The following is a 10200-nucleotide window of genomic DNA, read 5'->3' on the forward strand; positions in this document are numbered from 1 at the left end:
TATTTCATATATTGTTGTTTTCTTATTGCTTAGAATGTCGTTTTCTTAGGAAAATATCGTACGAATCTTGCTGCTACAAATGTATCACGATACTACAAAGAAATATTAGTCTCTTCCCCTTACATGTAGGAATATATATTAATCAAAAGGCTGTTATATTTAGTCTGTAGACCTGGAAAACAACAATCTATGAAATATTACACGCCCCATGTGGGTTGGACCGGACATTGTAGTCTAGTTCCTGAAGGCCGTATTTCGATTTTACAGTACGTTATCGATCTTCAGACATTACCGTAACCATATACATATACCCTACACGTGTATGGTCTTTGCTGTAATTTGTGAAGATAGCGTAGTGTAAAATCGGAATATATGGTCGTCAGGGACTAGACTACAATCGTTGACTCTTTTTACAAATTACATATAGCGCTGCGTTGTAGCTTGTAAATTGCAATATGACCCCAGTCTTACTAGTGATCATACATAATACTGTTTAAATTTAGTGTTTTTATATATATTTATATCTAATACATATATATTTTTCTATATGTTGTGTTTGACGCCAGCTGATGTACTGTTTACATTTTCATGTCAAATAAAGCAGTGACACATGTGCGTAAGCTATTCAAATACGACCTTTTGCGCATTCCTGTGCGCAGAACGTGGCTTTTGCGGATTCGTCGATGTAAACACTGGTCGTATTTACCGCGGGGCGACATATGAGTTATTGATTGGGGTCGAGGATTTTGTCGAAAAAGGTATATGCATGTTTCTTCTCAACGATAGGAGGCAACGAATTTGTCTGCATTTGAAAATGTCAACGTTGTCAGCTACTATCATATGTGTGGTTGTGGTGAGCATCCTTGTTGATGTCTCATGTGGCCAAGGAGTACATGAACCAACAGGTCCAAACTCTGGAAAACTCAGTTTTAAAACACCAGATCTAAGCGACGAAGAGGCACATTCACAACATTTACCACCAGAACTGAAATGTGATGCGTGTAGAATTTTAGCGTACACGGTAAGTGTTTACGTGACAGACTGTGATAAAGCGATAGTTAGTGACTGCAGACGGTGCACGCGTACCGCGTTTCGACAATTTACTCCGTGTGTGTGCAAGCAGGACTATAGCAGCTGTAATATTTGTTTGTAGCGTTATTTTTGATTTTGAAGGGTTTTTTTGCTACTAAACGTCTTCGTTCCGTCAAAAAAAATTGTTACGCGATTGAACGAAAACAGCTCAAAAACAGAAAGAGAAAAATCCAAAGTAACGGTACAATTTATTATCATGCAGCTAGCTAGAGAGTGATATTTTGTATGCATCAAGAGAAAGCGGCCCCATTTCAAATACGCCCCCTCCTGACAATGGAGAAAGTAGTTCACTTGGTCTGAATATTGGATTCAGTCAAAATTATTGTAAAACGTTCAAAACTAAGTACATGTGTATATACCTCAGTGTAAAATAGAGAGTATATATACCCTGTCAGTCAGCTTATTATTAAAAAATATTCAAAATGCATCTCTTTTGGAATTAAGAACTAAACCATGGTAATGATATTTTTGTGTACATTTTGAAGACTTCATAACACAATTATTATAATCAAACCTATAATGTCATTTTTGTAGTAATATACAAATAACCATGGAAACATTTATCAACAACACCGCTACCAAAGTTGCTAAGTTCTACATGTTCTACAGGGCCTACTGCAAATTTTCATTCAAGAAAAAGGTTTGTGGGCTGTACCATTGCTGTTAGGCTAATTATTATTTTAGATGCAAACATGTTGTAATACAGCAGATATATTGACTGCAGTGTCATTTCCTTTGTAATCCCTTTAATTCACTTAATAGCAATGGTGTACAATAATAATAATAAAGATGATTTATAGAACGCCTAATCTCTGCAAGCAGAGCCAGTGCAGCCACAGTGTACTTACTTTAATTCCATGTATTCATTTTAAGATGGGGTTGGACCCTTATGAAAAATTAATGCCTCTCACACAGCTTTCTGGCACAGCTCTGCACTAGTACTGCACTAGTGTCTCAGCTGTGTGGAAGGGAGGCTGTGTGTTAGACTGTCGACAGTTGTTCATGCCTTTTTTGCTACGTTCTATCTGAAACTAAAGTCATTGCCTCGCTCTGAACCGGAGCAATAATATAATAGTGTACTGATAGTAACAGTGAGTGCTGAAGGCATGTGCACTCGATGTTCCTATCAGTACACATTAGTATTCAGTGCTATGGAGCGACGAGTTTGTTTTAGATGAAACGTAGCAAAAAAAAAGTATGAATGACTGTCAACAGTCTAGCTGTGTGTGTGTGATCTTCAGGTTCAATTATCAATTTCAGCAATATCCTGCATTTTATCAGACATTTTGTAGTATTGATTTGTTTTTTTTAAAATCATGTCTCCATTTAGTCATATAGAAGTAATTTATTTGATGTGGGCATTATGTTCTACAGAGTCTTGATTATTATGTTTTATTTGTTTCAGATGAAAGAGAAGTTTGATGCAGCTCATAAAAAGAGGCCATCATTAAAAAAATTACCAGAGTCAGAAGTGATTGATATGCTGGAAACAGTATGCAATGCAGAATGGGAGAAGTAAGTACATGTACAAAGTCTATTCCCATAAATATGGCCTTTATGGGTGTATTTTCACAAAAGCCAGCATCCCCCCCCCCCTGTGAATTACCCAGGAGGCCATTCACCAAAATGTGTCACTGAAATAGGATGAAATTCTATTTCTAAGCATTTTATAGCACAATTTAACCAAGAAGTGGTTCGGTACTGTTCTATATAGTCACGGTGTGGTATCTGTCTCTGTGTATGTATGCATGTATGTATGTATGTATGTATGTATGTATGTATGTATGTATGTATGTATGTATGTATGTATGTATGTATGTATGTATGTATGTATGTATGTATGTATGTATGTATGTATGTATGTATGTATGTATGTATGTATGTATGTATGTATGTATGTATGTATGTGTGACTTAAACTTTAAAAAAAAAATGCCAGGCGGCTGATTGTTTTGATATTTGATGGGGATGTTCCCTTTGTGTTTAGTTGGGAAATTGTTCAAATCAAAATGATTCCACCAGAGATGTGCGTTTTGGTCAAAAAATGCACAAACAAAAAAATTGAAAACAGAGCTTGCAGTCTCAGGCAAAGTGAAAGTGAAAGTTTTATTGGTTCTCAGCCCATGCCCCCCCCCCCCCCCACCCCCCCAGCATGTTGCTCATTTTGTTGAGATGTTCCTGGACATGTTATTCCACAGATGTTTAATTTTTTTGACACAATATACCCTAACAACCATGACCACACCCATAACAACAAATAAATGCCAGTATATTTTTGCTAAAATAACATCATCTGGTAGGCAAGTGAGTAAACATTCAAAAATTTAAACAGTTGTGCTGCAATACCATTGGCGCTATTTTTAAAAGGTGAAATATGAAAAACTACACAGCAGCATTATAACACTCCTACAATGTTATGTGGTCAGTAGTTACACTTTTAGTTCCAAGTATATATAGAGTGAATGATTAATTGAATTGAATATTTCTGTACCTGCAATATAGTCCAATTAAATCTATTTTAGGTATTTCAATTTGTAAGGTTCAGTAGTTCTATAGGCCTGGCAAAGTGTCTGTCTGTCTGTCTGTGTGTGGGTGCATATGTGTGTGTGTTTGTGTCTGTCTGTCTGTGTGTGTCTGTCTGTGTGTATATGTGTGTGTGTGTGTGTGTGTGTGTGTGTGTGTGTGTGTGTGTGTGTGTGTGTGTGTGTGTGTGTGTGTGTGTGTGTGTGTGTGTGTGTGTGTGTGTGTGTGTGCAAGCAAATTAAAGTCAATAACTGGCTGTGATATTTGGTGGGTATATTACCTCGGGTGTCTAGTACTAGGAAATTGTTCAAATTGCAGCCGGTGTGTGATTTGAGTAAAAAAATGCCATTTTTGGTGTAAAAACTTTTGCTGAAGGTAGGGTCTCTGACAGAAAGTGTCTGCAAAGAAAGTTAAAAGAGTTATAGGTTTGCAAAGACAGGTACAAAATGAAAATTGAAAGTCAGTTCCAGTCCGGTGATTTGAGGAAAGCATGGAATGGCCTTGCTGTTCTTTCTGGCAAACAGGAGAAAACGAACAAGAAGACAGAAGTGGTAGAAGCAAAGACATTCACTAATGAATTGGATGTCGTTTTGACACACATAACTTTCAACTGCAACAATAGAATGCTAGAAATATTGTAACAAGTAAATTAGAGCAATCAGATATGCCACAAATATCAGAGATGGAGGTTAGTTTAAAGTTAAAGCGCATTAATCCTAGAAAAGCACTGGGTCCTGATAATATATCTGGTAGATTCCTTCGTCATTGTCATCTAGAAGTGGCTAGTATCTTCACTACACTTTTCAATTGGTCTATATCAACACATACTCTTCCAAGTCTGTGGAAAACATCAGTCATTTCACCCGTTCCTTAGCACAACAATCCCACTAAGCTAAATGATTACAGACCAATAGCTTGGATTACTGACCAAGTTAAGAATCTTACTGACCCAGTTCAATTTGTGTACAGAGCTAAACAGATCAGTTGAAGACGCTGTAACAGTTACATCAAGCCCTTTCTTATCTGAAACAACCTTTAGCTTTAGTCTTTTGTCCGTATTTTATTTGTTGACTTTTCATCAGCTTTCAACACCATACAGTCACATCTGATGGTGAACAAGTTAAATGCAATGAATGAACACCCAAACATAATACTCTGGGTGTTAGATTTTCTAACTAACAGACAGTAATATGTAAGAGTAAATGGGACAGGTGTGAATAATCATAATTTATCTACAACAGTGTCTAGTATGCATAGTAAATCTACTGGTGCACCCCAGGGCTCAGTAATCTCTCCTGTTCTGTTCATTTTGTACACAAAAGCTCTAACAGCACAAGTGAAAAGGGACAGATGGTCAAATATGCTGATGATACAGCATTTGGAGATTACTCAAATGATGAAAAACACTTTGAAAATCAAGTGCATCACTTAAAACAATGGTGTGAAGACAACTCTCTAGAATTGAACACAAAGAAAACAAAAGAAATGGTAATTGACTTTAGGAGTGTTTGAAATTAAGTCTGAGGTTGTACAATGTGTTTCAATATACCCAGGGTTCTCCACTATTTTGAAAAATAAAGGGGTGAGCTAATTTACATATTACTTTGCATATCATTAGCATTTTTTTCAACTCTTAACATTAAAGAGTGAAAAAATGTTTTTTCAACAACTAAAAAAGGCCTACAATCAATTAAATTCCTATTTTATCCATTCATCAAACTAGAATACAAAGAAAAAATCAGGAAGGACTGAAGATTGACATCCATGTACTTACATGTCTAGTTAGCGAGCCTTTTGTAGATTTTGGCATCATGATACCTTCAATGTTATGTCAGATGAGATAAAACTGAAGAAATTGTCCTGACAACCATGTACAACTACAAGTAATTTATATGGGGAACAAAACAGTGGTCAACATCGCTAGAATTTAGAAAATATTGAAGTGGGCGAGTTCGTCACATACTATCATTTATCTTTGTGACAAACAAGGTCTATCGGGTTCAAAAATCTCGGGTTAAAAATAAAACTTATGGTTAATGTGTTTTTACCATGTATGAGAGAGTGTTTGATATTTATTTAGTTACTACATGTATATTGTGCAGCATGTAACCTAGGACCTTTTGTTCAATTTCAATAAAGCCGAGTTTTATCTAGGCCATCTTATGCAAATTTCAACGTTTATCAAAATGTGCAGTTTTAATTTAAATTATCAAATGTAATGGATGACTTGCAAGGCACCTGAACTCCAATGCATGAACTTGAAGCCAACTATGATCAAAGATTGTTTACTTGTAAATACATACCAGTCATAATATGTTTAACAACAACAACAACAACAACAACAACAACACATAGTCATAACAGAAAATTAAAGTTTACTGTCAACAGTTATGCCACAACGCCATTGATGCTTTTATTAGTATTTACCTTATTTATCTTTCCATAGCATTGGATTAAAAGAAATTGATGGTGTGAAACGACTATCTGGACCAGGACTAGATACTAAAGATGTACCTGGAGTGATGCAAGGAGGTGGAAAGTGGCCACACAGGTTGGTGAAATACTTAGTTTAACAATCTGTCATTACTAACTGACTCTCTATATCCTTTAAGGAGCATGAGATGTTTTAATGAAACTACTCAACATAAGTCATCAAAATATTTTTAGTGCTATGCCATGTTTTAAGACTTTACTTTAGTCAGATTGTTTTAGATTAATGTGTTTTGACTTTTTTCTCAGTTGATGAGTTTAAGTATTGATATTGTAATGTGATAGTCATTGATTTTATTTTAGGTGTTAATTTTTTGTCTGTCTTTTCATTCAAGTGAACTTTTATTTTGTCCATGTTGTGGTGTTTGTTTTGTACAATGTTATTGTTGGAGTCTGTTAATAGGCCATCCTCAGAAATAAATCAATAAATAAATTATCCGGTCCTTCAAAACTACATGAACCAGATTTAAACTGAATGCCTTCCATAAAGGCAAAGTCTTTAGATTTTCATTCCTACACACAATTATTGTATTATTTTCAAGAAGTAAATCATATCAGCCAAAGCTTAGAGCTCAATGTTATATCAGTTGTTATCAGTTTTATTGACCTATTATCAGTGACATTGCAAATAGCTTTAGAGATGCAAACAATAACTTGCTGGCTTGATCACCAAGTCAGGTTTGTTGTACTTGAACAGCTTATAAGGCAAATCCGTCATGATAATTAGTAAATTTCCCCAAACTTTTGTAAATTTACGAAATAACAAGGGACAGCAGAAACACAGCTCTCCTACCACTAACATCCTGAACTGAATGAATCGTACTTGTTTGGTCAAACTCTCTCTGTTCTGTATCAGATGTCTTGTCACTTACTGAAAACATTGTTCCTTGAAATACTGAGTTCATCACAACGTTATCATCAGGAGAGTCAGTCAGTCTTTTATAAAGCCTTGTTTACAAATGTTGTATATATATATATATATATATATATATATATATATATATATATATATATATATATATATATATATATATATATATATATATATATATATATATATATATATATATATATATATATAATATATATATATAATATATATATATATATATAAACAGATCCATTAAAAGTAAAATCATTTTGTAGGATGAGAACTAAAGTGACTCAAACCCCCACCCATCTTCAAAGTAAAACAATTTAGTTTTGTTATCCTATATCTGTTGATCTTTCCTTTTATGAAGTTGTTAACTGCTTTGAGTTTGACTATGATAGATAGATCACTATTGTACATATGCATGCAGTGAGTGCTAGATTCAATCCAGACAGACAGATAGATGTTATACCCCAATATTTTTCTTCATTCAGCCTAGAAAATTACAAGTGACCTAAGGGGTCTTTGTCATTATGAGTCACTAGGGCACTGAAGAGTAATTTCTGGCTGAAAGAAGAAAGTTTTTTGAGAATAACAACTATACAAGCGCCAGTAATATCAATGAAAATCGGGGAAAGAAATGGTAATTTTTAATGTTTTGACTCGTATTTTGAACACAGGAGAACCATGCAGTAACATAGACATACGGTGTTGTGACCTAGACACACGTTGTGATGTAAAGCCTGTCCATACTACAAAATCTGATCCGGATCCAATTTGATTTACCTGTCCATTCTAATTCAAATTAACTGATCTGGATCAAAGCCTACTTCTGGGTGGTGATTTTTATCCGGATCAATGTAATTCAAATCAGTTAGGCCTGGTGTGACAGGCACATACTCTTGTGAATTAGTTTGATATTAATAAGTAATCCGAATCGAAGCTGGTAGTGTGGGGACAGGTACGCTAATGTAATTCGAATCGAATCCATCTTTCAATTTTTTAGTGCAGGCGGAAAGGGGATTTGATGTGGATTAAAGTGATCTGGATTAGTTTAATTCAGATTGGATCCGGATCAGATATGGAAAGGACTATAGAATAATGAGGGTATAAACTTCATATTTATGGTTTAGGTACCATTATGACATAATTGATGATAAATATAGTCAATATTTGATCCTGGCAATATTGACTTAAGTCATGTAGGGTTAGAAGATAAAGAACATCATATGTACAATGTTATTTATGAATACTATGATGAGGAAGAGATTGGATTTAATGAGGAATATGAAGAAGATTATCTTGATCCAGATGAATTAGCCTTCCGACAGCAATTTGCTAGCATTTTTGGCCCCGGAAAAATTGGCATGTTTATGGATTGGTATGTTTAATAGTAGTGTACATGTATCAGGAGTGGCATAGCTTACATACTAAAATATTACTATATGCTAGGAGTGACATATCGCAGTCATATAACATACCGGTACTATATGCTAGGAGTGACATATCGCAGTCACATAACATACCGGTACTATGTGTTAGGAGTGACATCTAACTTGTCATTAACATACTGTGTGCTGGCAGTGACATATCTCAGTCATATAACATACCGGTACTATGTGCTAGGAGTGACATCTAACTTGTCATTAACATACTGTGTGCTGGCAGTGACATATCTCAGTCACATAACATACCAGTGCTATGTGTTAGGAGTGACATATCTAACTTTTCATTAACATACTGTGTGGTAGGAGTGACATATCTCAGTCACATAACATACCAGTGCTATGTGCTAGGAGTGACATATCTAACTTTTCATTAACATACTGTGTGGTAGGAGTGACATATCTCAGTCACATAACATACCAGTGCTATGTGTTAGGAGTGACATATCTAACTTTTCATTAACATACTGTGTGCTGGCAGTGACATATCTCAGTCACATAACATACCAGTGCTATGTGCTAGGAGTGACATATCTAACTTTTCATTAACATACTATGTGCTAGGAGTGACATACCTCACTTACATTAATATACTATGTGCTAGGAGTGACATACCTCACTTACAGTAATATACTATGTGCTAGGAGTGACATACCTCACTTACATTAATATACTATGTGCTAGGAGTGACATACCTCACTTACATTAATATACTATGTGCTAGGAGTGACATACCTCACTTACATTAATATACTATGTGCTAGGAGTGACATACCTCACTTACAGTAATATACTATGTGCTAGGAGTGACATACCTCACTTACAGTAATATACTATGTGCTAGGAGTGACATACCTCACTTACATTAATATACTATGTGCTAGGAGTGACATACCTCACTTACATTAATATACTATGTGCTAGGAGTGACAAAAATTAAACTACTATAATAGTATAAAGTATAAACAGACTGCACAGCATACATCAATATATTTTCTGAATGTTTATTTACAGGATCAACCAACAATGTGGATATTTTGTTGGTGAGCATGGGGAAGATGTCATATATGACAATTACCATGAAAACCCAAAGAAATTTGAAAAATGGTTATGTTATGGAGCTGATGGAGACTGTGCAGTAAAAGAAAAGAAAGGAAAGAAGGCAAAGAAAAACAAAACAGAACTGTGATAGACTATCTAATGAGTATAAATAATTTGTGTACATTGTTTTGTTTTGTTTTGTTTTAGAAGAGCTATCAAAGTTTTGGTGTTTTAAGCAAGAAGCAATCAATAGTAGGAAACTATAGTAAGACTTATTTCTGCCTTTATTACACTTTTATTGTGTATTCAGTATCATTTCCAGAAAAATTCAGTGGACAGCATGTCCATTGAACCTGTGCAGTAATGTCTGATATCATGCCCTGGCATCAATTGCCCAAATATGGCAAGTTGCTTGCTTGTCAATATCTGTTCATTCAGGGATATGGATTTGACTTTTTTCCTCTCAATCTTTATGGTTTTGTGCATAAAGTAATGTTTCATTTTCATTTTACATGTTTTTAATGATGTGACTCAAATAGCATCTATTTATCGTTATGTTACATTGGGTCTATAATAAAACCTTAATGGCCGAGATATAGTATTTGTACACCTTAGTAGCTTACCATTCCAGTTCCAGCCAGTTCCAGCCAGTTCCAGCCAGTTCCAGCCAGTTCAAGTCATGTTCTTCTGCTGTACGACCTTGGTCTGCAAATCCCATATCCATGCCATGAAGATAAGT

General features: G+C 35.1%; 1 protein-coding gene across 1 annotated transcript; it reads left to right on the top strand.

The window, feature by feature from the left end:
• Positions 1-693: 693 nt before the first annotated feature.
• On the top strand, positions 694-9792 carry LOC144452193 (marginal zone B- and B1-cell-specific protein-like). The gene is made up of 4 exons (XM_078143239.1): positions 694-1021; positions 2498-2607; positions 6061-6165; positions 9435-9792. The coding sequence occupies exons 1-4, from the start codon at positions 767-769 to the stop codon at positions 9607-9609; spliced, it is 645 nt and encodes a 214-aa protein (XP_077999365.1). The 5' UTR covers positions 694-766; the 3' UTR covers positions 9610-9792.
• The last annotated feature ends 408 nt before the right edge of the window (positions 9793-10200 follow it).

The sequence above is a fragment of the Glandiceps talaboti genome, chromosome 22 (assembly GCF_964340395.1).
Source record: "Glandiceps talaboti chromosome 22, keGlaTala1.1, whole genome shotgun sequence".
NCBI classification, from domain to species: Eukaryota; Metazoa; Hemichordata; class Enteropneusta; family Spengelidae; genus Glandiceps; species Glandiceps talaboti.

What these genes read in the sequence shown, in the direction of transcription:
- LOC144452193 (XM_078143239.1), top strand. Translation starts at nt 767, where the DNA reads ATGTTTCTTCTCAACGATAGGAGGCAACGAATTTGTCTGCATTTGAAA. An exon ending in TGCAATGCAGAATGGGAGAA is followed by an intron (nt 2,608 to 6,060) that starts GTAAGTACATGT and finishes ATCTTTCCATAG; the next exon opens with CATTGGATTAAAAGAAATTG. An exon ending in GGTGGAAAGTGGCCACACAG is followed by an intron (nt 6,166 to 9,434) that starts GTTGGTGAAATA and finishes GTTTATTTACAG; the next exon opens with GATCAACCAACAATGTGGAT.